General features: G+C 35.7%; 1 protein-coding gene across 1 annotated transcript in view; it reads right to left on the reverse strand.

Annotated features, from left to right (window-relative positions):
* The window catches only part of KLHDC1 (kelch domain containing 1), a 52912-nt gene that overhangs the window by 27120 nt on the left and 3510 nt on the right, over positions 1-22282 (reverse strand). Inside the window, exons 2-6 of the mRNA XM_047079714.1 lie at positions 11481-11551; positions 10888-11005; positions 10340-10458; positions 2406-2484; positions 444-527 (exon numbers count right to left, since the gene is read on the reverse strand). Of these exons, the coding sequence (XP_046935670.1) occupies positions 444-527; positions 2406-2484; positions 10340-10458; positions 10888-11005; positions 11481-11551 (471 nt within the window). The remainder of the gene's footprint in view (positions 1-443; positions 528-2405; positions 2485-10339; positions 10459-10887; positions 11006-11480; positions 11552-22282) is intronic.

Consider the following 22282-nt stretch of genomic DNA (forward strand, 5'->3'; position numbering starts at 1 on the left):
TTTCTTTTTTTTTTTTTTTTAATTTTTTTTTTTCAACGTTTATTTATTTTTGGGACAGAGAGAGACACAGCATGAACGGGGGAGGGGCAGAGAGAGAGGGAGACACAGAATCGGAAACAGGCTCCAGGCTCTGAGCCATCAGCCCAGAGCCCGACGCGGGGCTCGAACTCACGGACCGCGAGATCGTGACCTGGCTGAAGTCGGACGCCCAACCGACTGCGCCACCCAGGCGCCCCTTAGAAGATTTTTCTAGAAAACCTTAGCTAACCTGGAGAAAAATAGGTGATTAAAAAAAAAACTACTAGTGACAGTACTCGGGGACCCCCTTAATATATAAATATAAACTCAATTGCTAAAATCCAAATAACTTAGCAAAACTGTATCCTTTTAAACTATCAATGGATATATCAATATAAAGAAAGGTAACTTTTTACAATACTTACTTTAATTTCTGGTTGGAACCAACTCCGTGTCTTTGTATCAAATATCTGAACATCATTATGCCACCCCCAGAATATCTGTTCTTCCTAAAACAGAAGTTTTTTAAATATTTAAAAGCTTTTATAATTTTTAGATTAATGTTATAAATTTAATTGCATATTTACCAGTGAAATAATAGGCACCATTACAAAAATAGAGTTAAGTGTTAGCATAGTCATAAAGCTAATGCGTACAGCAGTGGCTCACAAAGTGTCGCCTCCGGGCCAGTAACAGCCACCACCTGGCAACTTGTCCTCTCATAGCATTGCTTCCAGTGAATCATAACTTTACTCATTGATAACCTGCCAATCCTCTCAAGGATTGTCTCTTTTAAACTTGCAAAGAACAGAATGACATTTATATTTTGCAATCTGTTTTCCTAGAGTACATGCTCAGAATTCCTAATCTTTGCAATTAGGAACTTTAGGGGACCATGGTTCTTGTTTCCAAAGAGTTCCAACCACTTCTATTTAACCAAGCAGTTTGTTCGCATAGGTCAAACTTGTGCTCACTCTCTTCTTTGTCTTCTAGGAAACAAAACTGTCAGCGAGGTACCCATTTAGCAGTTATACTATATTTAGCATCTCTGGATTGTTGAAATCCTCTGTTACTACTTTAGCTTACCACTGTGTTGGTTTTATGTTCTGTGCCAGAAATACATCATTCATTTTTGGCAGGACTTGTGAAACAAATTAAACAAACTAAATGATTTACTTAATTTAAAATCTAAGAGAAAAAAATCTACTGGTATACCAGAAACTTCAGGACATGATCCTTAGCCTAACCTGTACTAGAGGAGAAAAAAAAATGAGTAAAAAAATTAGATAGAAATAATGGGGATGTATAGTTCTGAAAATTATCAGTAATACTATAAGTAGCAAAACTTTACACATATTTTATTTTAAAACTCAAAAACCATGGAAATACAGAGAACTTTTTAAATACCCATATACAAAAACATATACATGAAGTGTACATATATATTTATATTATAATGTACAAAAATACTATATGCTAGTAGAAGTTAAAACCAAAGAGTTACTATGTATCTTGGTGCTGGGATCAATGTTGTGTTTGTTTGGTTTGGTTTAGCTTAAGATTTTATTTTTAAGTAATCTGTATACCCAACATGGGGCTTGAACTTCCAAACCCAAGATTAAGAGTCACATGCTTCACCGACTGAGCCAGCCAGGCACCCCTGGGATCAATGGTTTTTACAGTTATCTTTTAGGGGCACCTGAGTGGCTTAGTTGGTTGAGAGTCCCATTTCAGCTCAGGTCATGATCTCTCGGTTCAAGAGTGCGAGCATTGGCTCTGTGCTGACAGATCGGAGCCTGGACCTGCTTCAGATTCTATTTCCCTCTCTCTCTCTGCCCCTACCCCTCTGTCTCTCTCTGTCTCTGTCTCTTTCTCAAAAATAAATAAACATTAAAAAAAAATTTAAGTTATCTCTTAAAAGGTTTCATTTTTATGTCATGTCTTATTTCATTAGTAATAGATTATTCTCTAACCAGTAAGACGTAGGAAAGGTAATGTCACTATCAACTTACTGCATTACAGAGGCCAGTCTGAGCTATGAATAGTTCTGGTGGACATACCTAAAAGGAGGTGTGTATCAGCAACAGCCATTCTGGTTATCTATGAACAAAGTTTTTCCAAGTTGTGCTAAAGTCACCACTTGTCTAACAGAAGCAGGTGTGAGTGATGAATGTAAGAAATTACTCTGCCAGTAGCCATGAAGGCTAATACCACTAGGTGAGAGAACTTCCTCCAACTGAATCTAAATCCAAAAGAAAGAAAACACATTTTTTTTCCACAGTGTCAATTATGGCAATTTAAACTGAGAAAGATTGGGCTCATTGTGTCTAGAGACTTTAAGGGGATACTAAATTTGAGGAAAATGTAAACAGTGGTTACTGTCTTACCCAAGATGCATCATGAACATCAAAACAGTCCTGGAGTTCACTGTGTCTCCTACACCCATAGCCACCAAAATATATTAATCTGAAAAACAAGTACAAGAGAACACATTTCAGATGTTCTATTTCCAGTCTGTTTGCAAAGGAGCTCATCTCTCTCTCCCCCTAGTAATCTAAACAAGCCAAATAAACTACAAAACCAGTTTAAAAAAAATCAAGGAGAGAAGGGAAGAATCCTAAATGAACTAATGCCAGAAAGTGATGAGTTCTCAATAGGAGAGAAGAGACACGCGCACAGCTGCTTTCATTCCTGGTGCAATAGCAAGAGGAGGAAGAATCCGGGACAGATAGGCTTTGTAAAAGACACCCAAAATTGTAATAGCTGCATGTAGGCTGGCATGGCAAATTAGAATCTTAAGAAAATCAGCACAGTGGGAGATTGAATCCACTCGACAAGTCTTTCACATAGCCTTCAGAGAGCTCATGGTTGGTCACCAATAGGCAATAATCTACTAAACTGAGTCTTCTAACATTTGAGATCAGGACAGAAGAGCTGACGGAAATACCTCAGAAGCATACCAAGCCATTACAGCACACAGGATGCCTGCTCTCAAAAGCCCAGAGGAGGACATACAAGGCTGAAAATGATCTCCTAAGGTATGGAAAGCGAAAGGGGGGACTGGAGAGCAAAGAGAACTCCCTAGTAATCCAAAGACCTACCAATGAGGCTACAAAACAGGGAGAGACCTTCCACGGTTCTGAGGCTTGGAACTCTGTGAAGCACAGCAGAACATCTTTGGAAAATCTGCGATGCTCAAACATGGGGTCCTAGCAAAGGAAAGTCCTGATCTTGCCTCAAAACATCTGAAGCCAGTTGTACAATGGAATCAAACTAAAGTTATAACAGCCTCAAACACAAATCAACTACAAATGAGACTGACTGAACTCCCACTCTAGCAGCTTGAGAAAAACATAAAGGACATGTCCTTTTCTGAAGACAAATATCATTTTTTCCAATCTTTACCATTCTTTCACACAGAATGTCTAGCACGTGGTAAAAAAAAAATACAACATACATGAAAAGGTAAAATAAATAAATAAATAAATAAATAACCTATGATCAAGAAAGCAGAGAGCCAATATAAGCTGACCACAAGGTGGTCAGCATGGTATTTACAATAACTATGATAAACTATGATAAAGATGATAACAGACCTAGTTTGTAAAATGTGGACAAAATGCAGGAAGAACAGAACAATTCCAGCAGAGACACAGAATGATGAAAAATAACCACTAAGTGGAAATGCTGAAAATGGGGGAAAATGTAAGAAATAAAGACCTGAATAAACAGGCTTCACAGGAGACTGGACATAGCAATGGAAAATACCAGTGAACTTGAAGATAGGTCAAGAGGTTAATAAAAAGTATTCAAATTAAAACAAAGAGAAGAAAAGGGGGGGGGGACCCAGAGAGCCCAAGCTCTGTGGAACAATATCAAATGGCCTAATGTGCACTAAACAGGAGCCCTTGAAGATGGAGAGACAAATAAATGTGTAGAAGAAATATTTGAAAATTACTAAGAGGTTTCTAAAACTGATGAAAGATATAAACCCACCAACCCAAGCTCAGCACACTCCAACCTGGATAAATACAAAGGAAACTACAAGCAGGAATATTTGTTAAAAAAAAAAAAAAGTTTATTTATTTATTGAGAGAGAGAGAGCATGTGCACAAGTATGAGTGGGGGAGGGGCAGAGAGAGGGAGAGAGAAAGAATTCCAAGGAGGCCCCACACTCAGTGCCAACAACAACATGGGGCTAGGAGATCATGACCTGAGCCGAAATCAAGAGTTGGAAGCTTAGCCAGCTGAGTTATCCATGCTCCCCCATGTAGGAACATTTTAATCAAATCAATGAAGAGCAAAAATAAAGAACAAATAAAGAAAAGCCAGAGTAAAAAGACATATACCGGGGAACAAAAACACGAATGAGAGTGAATTTCTCACCAGAAAAATGGAGGCCAAAAGCAATGTCATAAAATCTTTAAAGTGCTGAAAGGAAAAGACAAACAAACAAACAAATAACCTGTCAACCTAATGGGTAGAGAAAAAAGTCACAAAGGAAATTAAAAATTACCTTGAAATGAATGAAAACACAATAAAACAAACAAAAAAGAAAATGCAATAAAACAAAACTTATGGTGTACAATGAAGATGGCACTCAGAGGGAATTTTATAGCTGTAAATGCCTACAATTTATTTAAAAGATCTCAAATCAATAACAGAACTGTACACATTAAGGAACAAAAAAGAGAAGAGCAAACTAAACCCAAAGATAACAGAAGGAAGGGTTTAGTTTAATTAAAGGGTATAAGCAAAATAGTAAATAGAAAAAAAACCAACAAACTAAAAGTTGGTTCTCTGAAAAGATCAACACAATTGACAAATCTTTAGCTAGGTTGACAAAGAAAAAAAGAGAAAACTCCAAGTGCTAAAATTGGAAATGACAGAGGGGATATTATTATCAACATTACAGAAATTAAAAGGATTTTAAGAGAATACTACAAAAAACTATGCCAACATACTGGATAATTTAGATGAAATAGAAAAATTTCTGGAAAGACACTATCAGAAATGGCTTGTAAGAAATAGAAAAACTGAATAAAACTATAATAAGGAGATTGAATCAGTAATCAAAAAACCCACCAACAAAGAAAAGCCCAGGACCAGATGGCTTCAGTGATAAATGATATCAAACATTTATAGAATAATTAATACCAACCTTCTCAAAGTCTTTTTAAAAAGAAATGAAGAGGAAAGAACATTTCCTAACTCATTCTATGAGGCAAGCCAGCCAAAAACATTACAACAAAAGAAAACTACATATATCCAATAAGAGATTAATATCCAGAATAAGTAAAGAACTTCTATAACTCAACAACAAAAAGACAACCCAATTTTTAAAAATGAGCAAAGGGCTTGAATAGACATTTCTGCAAAGAAGATCTACAAATGGCCAACGGGCATATGAAAAATCGTCAACATCACTAGTCTCTGGGGAAATACAAATTAAAACCACAATGAACACTACTTCACACCCACTATGATGCCTATTATTTTTAATTTTTATTTTATTTTTTGAGAGAGAGACAGACAGACAGAACATGAGCAGGGAAGGGGCAGCGAGAGAAGGAGACACAGAATCTAAAGCAGGCTCCAGGCTCTGAGCTGTCAGCAAAGAGCCTGATGAGGGGCTGAAACCCACAAACCGTGATATCATGACCTGAGCTGAAGACAGATGCTTAACCAACTGAGACACCCAGGTACCCATGCCCATTATTTTTTAAAAAGAAGAAGAAAAAGAAAAAAGAAATAAAGGAAGAAATGGCAAGTGTTGGCAAGGATATGGAGAAGTTAGAACCCATGTACAATGCCAGTGGGAATATAAAATGGCATAGTCACTGTAAAAAACAGTTTGGTGCTTCCTCAAAAAATTAAACATAGAATTACCATATGACCTGAAAATTCTGTTAGAATTGAAAACAGGGACTCAAACAATACTTGTAAGCCAATGTTCATAGCAGCATTATTCACAATAACCAAAAGGTGGAAACAAATGTTCATCAACAGATGAACAGATAAACAAATATGTAACAGGGCATACAATGGAATGTTATTCAGCCTTAAAAAGGAAGAAGCCCCGATACACACAACATAGTGAACTTTGAAAACATTTTAAGTGAAATAAGCCAGACACTAAAAAACAAACATTGAATGATTCTACTTCCATGAAATATCTGTAACAGGCAAATTCATGCAGGTAGAAAGTAGATTAGAGGTTACTAGAAGTTGGGGCGAAGAGGGAACGAGGAGGTATTGCTTAATGTCTACAGAGTCTCTGTTTGGAGTGATGATAAATTTTTTAACTAAATACAGAAAACCTTGGTTTGACAGCATAATTCATTCCAGAAACATGCTTGTAATCCAAAGCACTTGTATATCAAAGCAAATTTCAAGAACCATTGGCTTAGTTGTGATCATGGGACAATCGGCATCATGTACTACTCGCATTGCAAGACACTGCTTGTTTATCAAGTTAAAATTTATTAGAGGGGCACCTGGGTGGCTCAGTCAGTCAAGCGTCCGACTTTGGCTCAGGTCATGATTTCGCAGTTCGTGATTCAAGCCCTGTATTGGGCTCTGTGCTGGCAGCTCAGAGCCTGGAGCCTGCTTCAGATTCTGTGTCTCCCTCTCTCTCTGCCCCTCTCCAATGTGCTCTCTCTCTCTCTCTCAAAAATCAATGAACATTAAAAAAAATTTTTTTTAAATTATTAGAAACGTTTGCTTGTCTTGCAGAACACATTACTGGCAATCCAAGGTTTGATGTACTGGTGATGGTTGTACAATCCTGTGAATGTAATTGTCCACTGCACTGGATGCTTACGTATAGTTAAAATGGCAAATTTTAGGTTACATGTATTTTATCATGACTTTTTAAAGAGGTGTAGTAAAAAGTAAGTCCTTCTCCTACTCTCAGTCACTCAATTTCCCTGCCTGGGGCAACCACTGTTACCAGTTCCTTGTATATGTGAACAAGAAAAACTTCAAAGGACCAAAAACATACTTTGTAAGGTTAGGATCAATTAAGTCTAGGACACAAAAGCACTAACCATGAGGGAAAAAATGATAAATTAGACTATATTGAAATCAGATTATACCATTGAGAATAAAGAGATACATGCCCAACAGAAATGTTAACGCTTATGTACCAAAATACATAGAAGAGTGCTCATAGCTATATTATTCTGAAGAGTCAAAAAATAGAAATGACCCAAATGTCTATCAACAACAGAATGAATAAATACATTGCAGTATTTCATTTAATATAATAACATACAGGAAAGAAAACAAACCATAGGTACATACAACATCATGAATGAATCTCAAAAATATAATTTTGGTTAAAGTATAAATTCTATAGGATGCCATATACAACATAAAAAAACAAAAATATATAAAATATAAAAAACAATAACTAATTTAGGATACCAGAAGTCAGGATAATGGTTTCCTTTAGGAAGGGGGCTAAGCATACTCATTAGGAGTGGACATAATGAAGGATTCTACAGTGTTGATGATGTTCTTTCTTTTTTTTTTTTTTTTTAATTTTTTTTTTCAACGTTTATTTATTTTTGGGACAGAGAGAGACAGAGCATGAACGGGGGAGGGGCAGAGAGAGAGGGAGACACAGAATCGGAAACAGGCTCCAGGCTCCGAGCCATCAGCCCAGAGCCCGACGCGGGGCTCGAACTCCCGGACCGCGAGATCGTGACCTGGCTGAAGTCGGACGCTTAACCGACTGCGCCACCCAGGCGCCCCGATGATGTTCTTTCTTTACTTGAGTGGTGGTTACATAAGTATGTCATTTTGTGATAACTACTTAAGGTATACACTTATGATTTATAATAGTCCTATAAGAATGCTCTGTAGAGCTTCAATATCTAAACTAGTGAAGTATTTATACATTAACAGATCAATGGAACAGAATAGAAAACTCAGATCCAAATACCAATGAAAATTAGGTAAATACATGATAAAGGTAGCATCTGAAATAACTGAGTTACAGACAGGTAGCCATTCAGAAAAAGAGAAACCTGGATCCATATCTCATACTATTCTCAGAATAAGCCCCAAATGAATCAACAATTCAAATGTAAAAAATAAAATGACAAAAGTACTAGAGAAAAATACATTGGTGAATTAATGTATAACTTTGCAATCAAGATTCAAGATCAACAAGCCATAAAAGAAATTATTGGTAAAAAAAGAAATTATTGATAAATTTATCTAAGTAAGTTTTAAAAATCTGCTTAATGCATGTAGAACACATAGTAATAAGCAAACTCAAAAGACAAATGACAAATTGGAAAAAATATATTCATACCATATCATATCAGAGTCAAACACTAATTTCCTTAATACATAAATAACTCCTAGAAACTGAGTTTATAAAAGCAAAACTCAAATAGAAAATAATTAGCAAAGGACACAAATAGTTCAGAGAAAAAGAAATCAAAATTTCCCTTAAATATATGAAAATACATTCAAACTCACAAAAATTGTTTCAGTAAAAATGAAAATAAGACTGAGACATTTCTCATCTATCAGTATGGCAAACAAACAATCTGAGTTTGCCAACAAACTCTTGGCAAGACTACGGAGAAATAAGCATTCCATTGTTGAGAATGCAAAATGGCCCACTTATATGGAGGAAAAATTGGCAAAATCTATTGCTATGTGTTTCATTGTGTTCTTCCAAAATTCATGTTCAAGTCCTAATGCCTGCCCCCTGCCCCTGTATCTCAGAATATGACCTTATTTGGAGATAGGTTCTTTACAGAGGCAATCAAGTTAAAATGAGGTCATTAGGGAAGGCCCTAACCCAGCACGACTGGCGTCTATAAAAAGGGAAAATCTGGAGGCAGATAAGAATAGATAGAGAGAATCCTATGTGAACATGAAAGCAGAGATCAGAGTGATGTCTCTACATGCCTAAGAACATCAAAGATGGGGCGCCTGGGTGGCTCAGTTGGTTAAGCCTCCAACTTCAGCTCAGGTCATGATCTTGTGGTTCACAGTTTCAAGGCTTGCATCGGCTCTGGGCTGACAGCTCAGAGCCTGGAATCTGCTTCATGGATTCTGTGTCTCCTTCTTTCTCTGCCCCTCCCCTGCTCACACTCCATCTCTGTCACTCAAAAATAAATAAAACATTAAAAAAAATTTTTTTTTAAGTTTGCCAGCAAATCACCATAAGTTAGGGGAGAGGCATGGAATAAATTTTTTCTCAAAACCTAGAGAAGGAACCAATTGTGCTGACCCTTTGATCTCGTACTTCCAGTTTCTAGAAACATGAGAAAGCACATTTCTGTTGTTTAAGCCCCTTAGTTTATGGTACTTTGTTAAAACAGCTTTGGCAAACTAAACATTTGTCAGAATTATAAAGGCAATCTAATTTTATCCAATGGATAAATTTCATTTAAATTAATTAAAGCATAGTTTGTAACAGCAAAGGAACAGAAATAATCTAAGTGTTATTTCATTTTCAGGGGAAAGGTTATATAAACCATGGTATATCCTCAAAGGGGAATGCTATGCAGCTACGAAAGAAAAAAAGGAAGGAAGGAAGAAAAAAGGGAGGGAGGAAGAAAATCAGCTTTCTAACTAGGGATTCAGAAAGATGAAATATCTCCATGGTACACTGCTAACTAATGGAAGCAGCAGGGTGCACAAGAGTGTACAGAATACACTGCTATTTGTGTAAGGAAGAGAGAGAAAAAAGGAATACATGCACACACTCCTACGTATTTGCTTCTATTTGCATAAAGTAACACTGATGGCAGTGGCTTCCAAACCTGTCTGCATCTTGGAATCACCTGAGGAGTTTCAAAACATCATAACCCTAGAGATGATCATTTAATTAGTGTAAAGTATCACCTGGGCTTGGAAATTAAAAAAAAAAAAAAATCCCCAGGTGATTACAATTGCAGACAAGGTTGAGAACCACTGATGTAAGAATACAAAAGATATTAATTGAAGCAGCTATTTGTGCATGGTGGGGGGGGGAACAGAGTGGATAGGGACAGGGGTGGGAGCCAGACCTTTCACTGTAGACTTTTTAATATGGTCTTGAGTTTTGAACCATGTGAATGTGTTAACTATTTAGAAATTTTAATTAAATAATAAATTTATTACAAAAAATAGTTGCATCCACAATGCTTATTTTTATGACATGGCTCTTACCCAGGATGCAGAACTGCCATTACCAACAGAGTCAAAACAAGTTTATAATTACATCTTGAAAAAATTCAGACTTTCAAGTTTTCTCTATTTCAGCCACCACCCTTGCTAAAGTGTACTTAATGAGATGATTCTGCCGTATTACCTGTCTTTATATACCCAGCAAGAAAGTTTATCACGTGGTGTGGGTGGTTGTCCTTCAAAATTGGTGATTTTTTCCCAAACGTAGGTTCCATCTCTTGTTCGCAAATTAACAAAATAAAGCTTTTAAAAGAGAAGAACACCATTAGCAGACAGGGCATTTAAAAATCAAGTCTGTGTCTGAGGGATATGTGATCCAAAACTTAATAATATAACTTTTTTTTTCTTTTTGCAAGGTAAAATTTTTCATTGTAAAGTTAATAAAAAAAGAAAGCTGTGTTTTAGAAGCAAAAATGACATATAAAACATACTGAAATGGATCTTTTCTCATCATGCTCTGCCCTATAGACACCAACTAAGCAGGGAGCGAACTCTGAAGCAGAAAGACATGGAAGAGACGAACACAATGGCTGCATTTTCACTCTATTTTTAAAACCTTGTAAGCTTAAGATTTTCTACATATATCTTCTCCTTTAAATATTTGTACGCGAGATTAAGTGATACACTGAATATTACATTTTGCTGCACTCCTGAATTGAAAGAAAATATTACTCGATTGCTGTATCCTTTGTCATCATATCCTCCAAAAACGTACAGCTTTCCATTAATGCAAACACCACAACTTCCTGACATGGAGGTAGGGAGTTCTCCTTCCATGAGGTGCATGGTCCTGCAGCAAGAATAACATGGAATTCCATGACTTTCTAGAAAGGCAAATTAAAATTCCCTTTGAACTCCATGAGTACTCTTTCAGTGAAAATTGCCATTGACAACTGTAATTGAAATGCAATGGTAGCCAATACGGTAAAAACTCTAATCCATGGTAAAGATTTTTCAACCTACTGGGGAAAAAAATCGCAAAATCTTCAGGTGGCACTAGAATTGGGAATTAACTGGTACAACAAAGCAAAGTCTTCTGGGGTTGCCTGAACCTTGAGAGGAATGGTAAACAATGAAGAACGAGCAGAGAGAGGAAGGGAGTAGGGGAAAGAAAGAGCCAGAGAGAATAAAGCATTCAAAGAAAAGCAAAGGGTCATGCTAAACGTTGCAGTATGTTCTAAGTTTGGTCTTAAATTCCCTGTAGTCTATGAAAATATTTAAATCAGATTTTAAGATTGGACATTCTGCAATTTAAAATTACTTACCACAACCCACTATCAATATCATAGGTCCAAATTTCATCATTAGGCAAATATACTTCATTGTCTTCAATTGACTAAAAACAGAATACATAAAATTATGTTTATCAATTACACAGTAACAATTAAATGGTTCCTCAAGATGGGAAATCTGTGATTAAAATGCTGCAAGACACAAAATCATAAACAGGCTCCGAGAAGGTTTCTTTAAACTAAGATAGGTCAAAAAAAAAGGAGAAAAAAAAGACATTTTCTAAGAGAAAGTGGGCAAACAAGAAAGGTTTAGAATACAAAATAGCAAGTATATGAGTCTCAAGAAAAAGACTCAGGGCAATTAAACCTTAAAAAGGGATTTGGAGTAAGGGAAAATGGCAAAATAATAACATTCAGAGCAGAATACTGAAGACTACAAAGTCAGGAAGAAAAGGGATATCAAAAGAGGGCAATATATTTTGGATGAAAGGAAGGAAATAAGGAAGTAAATTTTTATAACCTATAATTAAGACGACTCTAACAGATATTTTGATTTACTGAGCATATTTTTTGAGTGCCTACTATGTGCAAGGCATAGTGTTAGGTGTTCATTAAATATAGAATCTAAGGAGCAAGATAAATTTAGTCAAAATGACAACTCAGAATCCAAATAATCTCTAAAGAAGCAGATAACATCAACAGAATAGTACATTCTGACATTTGTGATGAAAAGAGAAATAAGAATAGAGAAATCTTACTTATTTTAAGTGTAAAAATGTAGGGATTAAAACAAATTCTTACATAAATCCACCATAACTTATTAGTCTGTAAAATAATTCAAAAATAACTAGTTTAAAAGATAGCAGTTTAAGAATTTCTAAGACTGTATGATGAGTAAATTATTAACATGCTAAAAAGAGTTGGTTAGTTTTCTCATTGGCTTGTTAAATTAAAAAAAAAAAAAAGTATCTTGACTACCAAGTATCTGACCCCTGCCACCACCTTTCTCTCTCTCCCCTTCCTCCCCCTACCTCACACACACACACACACACGCACACACACACTCACATGCACAAAGAAGAAAACCATTGTATTAATTCCAAGGAAACTTTCACTCATGTCTGGCTGTGGAAGCCCTATTAGATAGATAAGTAAACAAATAATTGTAAGGAGTGTGGTAACTGTATGATCCTAAGATTTAACGGCATCAGGGTCCAGTAGCCTCATGTATACACCTTTACAACAGAAACAGTATGAAAATAGATTGTCACTATTCTCCTTAAGTCCCTCAATGCTTTCCCATTGCTCGCAGGATTGTCTAAAATTTCTATGATTCTGCATTATATGGCACATGCTATCCCTCCAAAGGTTATCTTTCCTTTTACTCACTATGCTCTAGTCTTCTTTCAGTTCCTAAATCTCTGCAAATTCCTTGCTTCAACAGGGCCTTCATCTGTGCTCATCTTTCTTCTTGGAATGCTCTTCCGGAATTTGCCTGGATAGCTGCTCATTCTTTGGAAATCAGTTTAAATGTTGCTTCTCTAATCTCCCAGAATAAGGTTACGGGATTAAGGTCCCAGTTAATTGCTCTCCTGCAGTACTGTACTTCACTTCCAAGTCCTTTGTATCACACCCACCCACCACTACCACTAACCTATAAGCTTCATGAGCGTGAGCGTATGGGTCATGTTTATCTTGTTAGAATTCTGTTCTGAGAGTGGAGCACAGTACCTCGCACATAAAAGGCAAATGTAATGTTTGTTGATTGAGGAGTGAATGGATAAGTGAATAATACTTGTTAAACTGACTACAGACTCACCTTAGCCTGATTGAAAAAAAAAAATCTCTTTGAGGGCACCTGGGTGGCTCAATTAGTTAAATGTCCGATTCTTGATTCCGGTTTAGGGCATGTTCTCACAGTTCATGAGTCGAGCCCTGCACTGCCAGTACAGAACCTGTTTGGGAATATCTTTCTCTCCTCCTCTCTCTCCCCCTCCCTTGCTCACACTCTTTCTCTCTCAAAAAATAAGTAAACCTAAAAATATATCCCTTTCACTAATCTTTAAATGGGGTGGTGCAAAAACACAAATGAATCACAGAAGTGAAAAATTTGGACTTAGTTCCCTCTCATTTTCTCAGAGATTTCATTCCTAAATTATCCCCTCTTTTCTACATCATTAAGTTTTCCTTCTCTACCAGATCATTCCTATTGATGTCCAAACATGCCTTGATATCCCTCATCTTTAAAAACAAACAAACTCTCCCTTAACCCCATCTGCTATTTCTTGGCTCCCTCCACAATAAAACTTCCATGTTAACTACAGTGAATGTCCCTCCTGTTTCACCTCACATTCTCTCATCAATCCAGATTAATCTGGCTTCTGAGCCCATCTTTTCACTAAAACTGCTCTGTGAAGATGACCCTAAAAAAGAGAATTTGTTAACTGATTTATCCAGAAATATGACCCAGAGAGATGGAATATATTTTTTTAAAAACAGACATGGAAAAAGAGAGAGAAGAACTAAGTCTAACCAGAATTTCATTAGCATGTAATAGAATAAGAGTCAATATTTGAAGAGACAAAGGCTGGGAATTTTACAAAATCATTGAACATCATCAATCCTTGAGATCTAGGAAGTCCTAACAAGTTGCAAGCAGGATAAATAGAAATCCATACCATGATACATCACAGTAAAACTGCAGAATATCAAAGAAAAACATATTTTCTTAACAAGAGCCAGATAAAAAAACAAATCACCTTCAAACAAAATGGCAACTAATGACTGAATTCCCATTAACAACCAAGACTAAGTATTAGCCAGTATGCTTAATGAAAGTAACTGTCAACCTAGAATTCTACACCCAGTGAAAATATATTTTAAGAACCAAGGTAAAATAAAGAAATTTTCAGACAAACATAAGTTGAGACAGCTGGCCAATAATTGACCCTCATTTAAAGAAATTCTAGGGGCGCCTGGTTGGCTCAGTCAGTAGAGCATCCAACTTTTTTTTTTTTTAGTTTATTTATTTATTTTGAGAGAGAGAGAGAGAGAGAGAGAGAGAGAATAGGGGAGGGGCAGAGAGATTGGAAGAGAGAAAGAATCCCAAGCAGGCTCTGTAGAGCCAGATACAGGGCTCGAACTAATAAACCATGAGATCACGACCTAAGCCAAGTCTGACGCTTAACTGACAGAGCCACTCAGGTGCCCAGAGCACCAGACTCTTTTTAAAAAAAAAAAAATTTTTTTTAACGTTTATTTATTTTTGAGACAGAGAGAGACAGAGCATGAACAGGGGAGGGTAAGAGAGAGGGAGACACAGAATCTGAAACAGGCTCCAGGCTCTGAGCTGTCAGCACAGAGCCCGACGCGGGGCTCGAACTCATGGGCGAAATCATGACCTGAGCCCAAGTCGGCCGCTTAACCGACTGAGCCACCCAGGCGCCCCCAGAGCACCAGAGTCTTAATCCCTGAGCAGTGAGTTCAAGCCCCACAGTAGGTGTGGAGCCTACTTAAAAAAAATAAAAGAAATTTAAAAAATTTTTCTTAAGTTTATTTATTTTGCAAGAGAGAGAGGGAGAGCACAAGAAGGCTCAGAGACAAGGAGAGAGAATCCCAAGCAGGCTCCACACCATCAGTGCAGAGCCCAATAAGGGGCTCGAACTCACAAACCATGAGATCATGACCTGAGCTGAAACCAACAGTCAGATACTCAACTGACTGTGCCACCTAAGCACCCCAAGAAAAGAAATTCTAACAGCTATTTCAAGCAAAAGAAAAATGATATGCAATTAAAGATCTGAAATGTCATAAGAAATAGTATGATGAGATACTAGTAAATGTATGGGTAAATTTAAACCCACAAAAATGGGCTAAACTTTTTTTTATGCTTAAGGAGAGGGAAACAGGAAAGGACTACCTAGGGAAAAGGGTGACTGGACTTAAAACCTTCTTAAGTAACTGAACTCTCTGGGAAGAAGGAAAACTACTAACTTTGAACTTTGTGAAGTATTCATGTTGAAAGAGAGTAGTTCCCACATGGTTATAAATAAATCATATAATTTCTACACAAGCAAAGACCAAAAAAAAAAAAAAAAAAAGGAAAGAGAACGAAAAACTCCTTAAACAATCCTCAAAATGAAAAAGTTAAGAAGCAGGAGGAAAAGAGAGACGAGGGGAAAATAAAACACATAAACACATTTGATGAAAATAGTATATCAGAATCACATTAAGTGAAAATAGGCTAAACTCTTCAGATAAAATATACAAAATGTTAGACTAGACAAAAACAAGATCCAGCTATTTTCAGCTTGTAAGACACACATCTAAAATATAAAGATATATACAAAGTTTCCATGAGAAGGTAGAAAAAGGTATGCCATGCAAATACTAACCAAAAGAAAATTGGTATAGATGTACTGAGAAAATACATTTTAAGGAAAGTAATATTACTACAGATAAAGAGGATCACTACAAAATAATAAAATGTTCAATTATCCAGAAAGATATAATAATTCTAAGTTCATATACATATAAAGAGGCAGCCTAAAATACATTAAAGTAAAAACTGACAGGATCACAGGGAGAAATTAACAAATCTATAGTCAGAGTATGAGTTTTAAAGACCTGTTACAGTAACTGATGGAACAGGAAATAAAATAATCAAAAAAGATAAAGGAGCTTTGAACAACACAATCAGCAGATTGATAAAATAGACATAAATAAAACACTTTACCTGATAATTAGAATATATATATATATATTTTTAAGACCTAATGGTATATTTATGAAAACTGGTCATATGCTAGTCCTTAAAGCAAGTCTCAACATATTTGAAACGACTGGCAACAGATAGACATAGATAGACATAGATTACACTGTATGACACAATTAAGTTAGAAATTAGTAACAGAAACCTAATTACAAAAATAGCACAGAAATTTAAAATATTTTCCCAAACAACTTATGGGCCAAATAAGAAATGATAGTGAAAAGTATAAAATATTAAGACTGTAAAATAACAACATACTGCTTATCAAAAGGAGGAGGAGAGCTAAAGAGGTACTTACAAGAAAATATATAGTCTAACACACTTAAAGAATTTAAAAGTCTCAAAAAAAAATGAATTAAGCATCCAACTTCAGAAGTTCAAGAAATTACAGCATAATAAACCCATAGAAAGTAGGAGGAAAGGGGTGCCTGGGTGGTTCCATCAGCTGAGCAACCAACTCTTGATTTCAGCTCAGGTCATGATCTCATGTGTTTGTGGGATAGAGCCTCGCATCAGCTCTGCGCTGACAGCATGGAGCCTGCTTGGATTCTCTCTCTCTCTCTCTCTCTCTCTCTCTCTCTCTCTCTCTCTCTCTCTCTGCCTCTCTCTCTCAGAATAAATAAACATTTAAAAAAGTAGGAGGCAATAAAAAGCAAACATTAATGAAATAAAAAAATACAACAGAGAAGATTAAGTAAACCAAAAGCTGGTGTTTCAGAAGGCTGGTAAACCTCTGGCAAAATTATTCAAAAAAGGAAAGAAAGGAAGGACCTACTAAATAAATATAGGGATGAAAAAAGGGACATACCTATAGCTACTACAGAGATTAAATAGAGGGTATTATGAACAACTTTAGTTTATGCCATGAAATTTTTAAAACTAAAGGAAATGGATAGAGATTGGAGGTGGGGTGAGGGAACCTTACCAAACTTGACATCAGAAAAAATGGAAAATCCTAACAATCCATAGCTTTAAAAAGATTGAATCAGAGATTTAAAACCTCCTCTACAAAGGTCCAGATGGCTTTACAGATGTGGTCTTCCAAACATTCAAAGAACAATTAATTCAATCTTACAAAAACCACTTCAGAATATAAAAGAAAGAACAATACCCAATCCATTTATAAACACAGATGTAAAAATGCCCCTCCCAAGAATTAGCAAACAGGATCCAGTAATGTATAAAACAGATAACCTATTATACTAACTTGCATTTAACCTAGAAAATGCATCATTGGTTAATATTTATATAATAGTATAAATTATCCCATTAAGAGATTAAAGGAGAAAAAATATGATTGTCTCAGTCTGATGCAGAAAAATCACTCTCCAAAGTTCAACAGCCATTCACTGAAAATCAGATAGAAGAAAACTTCCTCAAGTTGAAAAAAGTTATCTACAAACAAATAAACAAAAACCAAAGCAAACATCAAGCTTAATGGTTAATAGTCGAAAACTATCCTTCTAAGATTAGGAACAAGACCAAAAAAAAAAAGGCTTCTATTTAACATTGTACTTTGGATCCACCAGTGCAGTAAAGAAAAGAAAACAAATAAAAAGTAGGAGGGAAAAAACAAAAGTATTCAAAAACTGTATTTCAGAACACCAGCAACAATCAGGAAATTTAGTTTGTAAAAAATTAGCAATAGAAATTAAAAAATATAAAGAAACTAAGAATACAACAAAAGATGTACAAGATTCCTATGAAGACACTGTAAAATTTTATCAAAAGACGTTTTTAAAAACCCTCCTAAATAGATATACTATATAATTAGAGGAGAATACTCAATTTCATAACATGTCTATCACCCTCGAAAGATCTGAAGACTTGAATACAGTGACAAAAAATCCCAACAGAAACTTTATTTGCCAATCTGACTCTAAAGTTTATACAAACGAGGAAGCACCGTGGAAAAACAATTACACAGTTCGTCTAAAAGCTAAATGTAGAATAACCATATGACCCAGCATTGCAACTCCTACATACTGAAAAGAATTGGAAATGGGGGCTCACATATTTGTGCCAATTTCACAGCAGTATTATTCACAATACACAAAAGATGGTAACAACCCCAGTACCCCATCACAGATGATGGATAAGCAAAATATGGTATTTACACACAATGTCATCTTGTTCAGCCATAAAAAGGAATGAGGTTCTGATTGACACTATGACATAGATGAACCTTGAAAACATTGTGGTAAGTAAAATAAACCAGACTCAAAAAGACAAACATTGTATGATTCCAATTACTTAGAATATCTGTAAAAAGACAAATGCATAAAAAGATTAGAAGTTACCAGTGACTGAGGAAAGAACTAAGAGAGAGTTATTGCATAATGGGTATAGAGTTTCCATCTGGAGAAACAGAGTTTGGGAACCAGATAGTGGTAACATCGTAGAACATCGTGATGTAATTGATGCCACTGAATCGTGCACTAAACTATGGCAAAAATGGCAAATTATAAGTTTTACATATTTTACTACAAAATAAAAATAGTAAAGAAAATTTATACAAAAGCACAAAAGGCTCTAAAAAAACACAAGATATTCTTGAAGAACAAGATAGAGTGGGGATTTAAATTTATATGTTAACATTTTCAAACTTCTACTAAAGCAGTTGCAATTTACACGGTGTGGTTGTCAAAGTAAACAGACCAACTGAACCTAATAAAGGACCTGGAAACATATCATACACACATGAAACCTTCATGTGTGACAGACTGAGTTTGCGTGTTCACAGGGAAAGGGACTATTTAATACATGACACAAGGACAAGTGGTTATCCATATTGAAAAAATAATGAAATTGGATCCCTATTCTAAACCATTTAAACAAACAAAAAATTCAGATAACAAAAGATTTAAACATGGAAGGCAAAACTGAACGTTGTTTGGAAGATAACATAGGACATTTTTATGATCTCCATATTGAGAAAGATTAAAGATGCAGAAAGCATAAAGCTTTAAGGAAAAGACTGAAATTACATTAAAATGAAGAAATGCTGTTGAACAAAAGACAATCATCAAGAAAGCACAAAGACAAGCTATAAACTGAGAAGACATATTCAATTCATACAGCCATATACTTAAGGAATTCCTATAAATCAGTTAGAAAAAAACAAATAATCCAACAGACAAATGAGCAAAAGACATGAACCAGCATTTTTACCGAAGAAGAAACACAAATAGTTCATAATTGTTCAAATGAAAAGGCATTTAACGTCATTAGTAATCACGGAAAAGCAAACAAAACCACAATGAAATATCACGTCACATTCACAGGATTGGGAAAATAAGGCCAGACAGTACTGAATGTTATTAAGGATGTGCAGCAAGGAGGAAGCTGGTGGGAGTGTAAATCGATACAAATATTTTGGGAGCAGTGACATTTCCGAGTAAATTTGGAGATGTGTATACCAAGTGACCGAGCAGTCCACCTCTTGGTATATGCCCTAGAGAGAGTGCATGCCCTTGTGCAGGTATAATAGGAGATGTGTTATAAGAATATTCCATGTAGCATTGCTTAACAATACCAAAAAAAGAAAAGAAAACCATTCAAACATTCAACATCAGAATAAATAAATTGCAGTAAATTCACACAACAGAATATTAGAGAGGACATATATCAAATGAATGAATCCAGGGATGATTTTCAAAATATTTAATAACCAGATAGCACAGAAACTGACAAATCAGAATGGACATCAGCTAAAAACAGGTACAGCCATGCAAGGGCACACTAGCTGAATAAAAGCAATGTGTGAATCTAAAAAACATGCATTACTAAAAGAATTAAGTCACAAAAGAAAACATACGCTATGACTCCAAAACCAAATAATATATTGTTTAGAGACAGATGCATGTGTGGTAAGATCATAATGAAAAGAGTGATTAATAAGAAATCAAGATCCTGGTACCCTGTGGGGTGGAAGGAGCACTGTAATCAGTGAAAGACAAGCAGAAAGCTGCTAAGGTACTGGTTCCAGTTGATTTCTTAAACTGGCAATTAAAGGTGTTTACCTTTAAATGATACTTATTTTACACATTCTTTCTGTATATACATTTCAAACTTTAAAATTAAGAAAATAAAATTTTCAGAAATGACTAGTTACTCACAAAGTCATCAAAGAAGCTGGAGAACCAGCCTCTGATCCACACGAGTTAGGACAAGCTCTGAAAGCATGTCATAGGACAGGTCTGGTGAGCTAATTGCTGCTGTCACTGAAGAATGACACCACAACTTGTAGCACCACCTTTTATGCCAAGGACCTTGCTCTTCCTACAGATTCTATTGCTGGGTAAGAATCCTCTTTAGGTCCTCATTTTTGCATCTTACTACGTATTACTTATTATTACTGTGAGTCCAAATCTAGCACAGATTCATCTAACTGGGTCCAAGCCACCTGCCCACAATCTAGCTGCAAGGGAGGCTGGAAAAGTGAGTACAGTACACGGCACTCAGGTTCTTTTTATTGGTCACTTACCATAAGCTATGTCCCTTCTAGATACTGGGGATACAACAGGGAACAACATCTCAATCTTTATAGAATTTACATTATATGGGCTAGGTAGAAGGTAGACAACTACAATAAATACCCCAAATAGACTCATTTGGTGGGTGATTATTACAATAAAAGAAGGAGGTCCAAATTTGGGGCATCTAAAAAGGACAAATGTCTTCCATGTGACATGGATGGCCTATGTGACCATATATGAATATGTAAAACAAAACTATTAAGTTAAATAGAATATGCACTTAAGGCTTTTGATTCACATCACTACATTTCTCCTTAAAAAGGTTACACAGATCTGTATTCCCATTACCAGACTAATTCATTTCCCCATGCTCTTTTCAAAAATTCTTTTTAATATTTGCAAATAGGAGAAGAAAAATCTCATTGTTTTTTTCAGTTGGGTTTTTCTTACGACTCATATTGTATTTCTTCTTTCGTAAATTTCTTGTACATACTCATTGCTCATTTTTCTATGGAAATACTTTTACTTTTACAGATATTAATCTTTATTTTTGCCTAGATGTTGCAAATGTTTCCCCCAGTCTTTCATCTGCCTTCTCACTTTATGGTATTTAAAAAACATAGTTTTAAATTTTTAAAAAGGTTTTATCTACCTATCTTTTCCTTCATAGTTTTACCCAATTCATTTTTATTTTCCCAACTCAAAATTTTAAAAGAGTCACTGTTTTTCTTCTGGCATGATATAGCTTAATTTGTCTACATTTAACTCTTCAATCCTAAGGCTCTACTATCATTTTCCTCTAGCTATCCCTGGACCATTTATTGAATGAGTAACTGCTTTTCCAGAATTAAAATGCTACCTTTTGAATGTTTGGTTTGCTTGGCTGTTTATGTAACTTCATTTCCATTCCATCATGCTATCTCATGTTGCATCAGGAGCACTGACTTAAGTATTGTAATATTGTGGTATGTTTTAATATCTGGCACTGTAAACCTCCCACCTTGCTTCTTTGAAAACATATTCTAAATTGAGTCTTCTTCCCTTTAAGTCTATGTCCAAAACAGAAATATGTAGTTAAGCATACTTGTGCAGATATTTTCTATAAGGAAAAGTTTAGGGGAAAATGTATCAACATCAACTGTATTAACATAACTGTGTTATGAAAATAAAACTGTTCATATGATTAAGCCCTAAGAAGAAAGCATACCAGCTACAAACATGCTAAAACACTGCGCTTTTCCTCCAAAATTTGGGGAAACTGCTCATAACTTTTCAGTGTTCCCAGTAGCAGCACTAAAGATTGCATGAAGTTCAGTAATACAGAAAGAATATGGAAGAAGAGGCAAAAGAATATTCTGGTATTGGGGCACCTAGGTGGCTCAGTTGGTTGAGCGTCTGTCTTCAGCTCAGGTCATGATCTCACAGTCTGGTTTGTGGGTTCGAGTTCCACAACAGGCTCTGCTGTCAACACAGAGCCCACTTTGGATCCTCTGTCCCCTCTCTTTCTGCCCCTCCCCCACTCATGCTCGCTCGCTCTCTCTCTAAAATAAACATTACAAAAAAGAATATTCTGGCACCAATTAAAA

This window comes from Lynx rufus, unplaced genomic scaffold (genome assembly GCF_022079265.1).
Source record: "Lynx rufus isolate CCGP_SWC_20201006 ecotype Redwood Valley unplaced genomic scaffold, mLynRuf1.p SCAF_17, whole genome shotgun sequence".
Taxonomy (NCBI): Eukaryota; Metazoa; Chordata; class Mammalia; order Carnivora; family Felidae; genus Lynx; species Lynx rufus.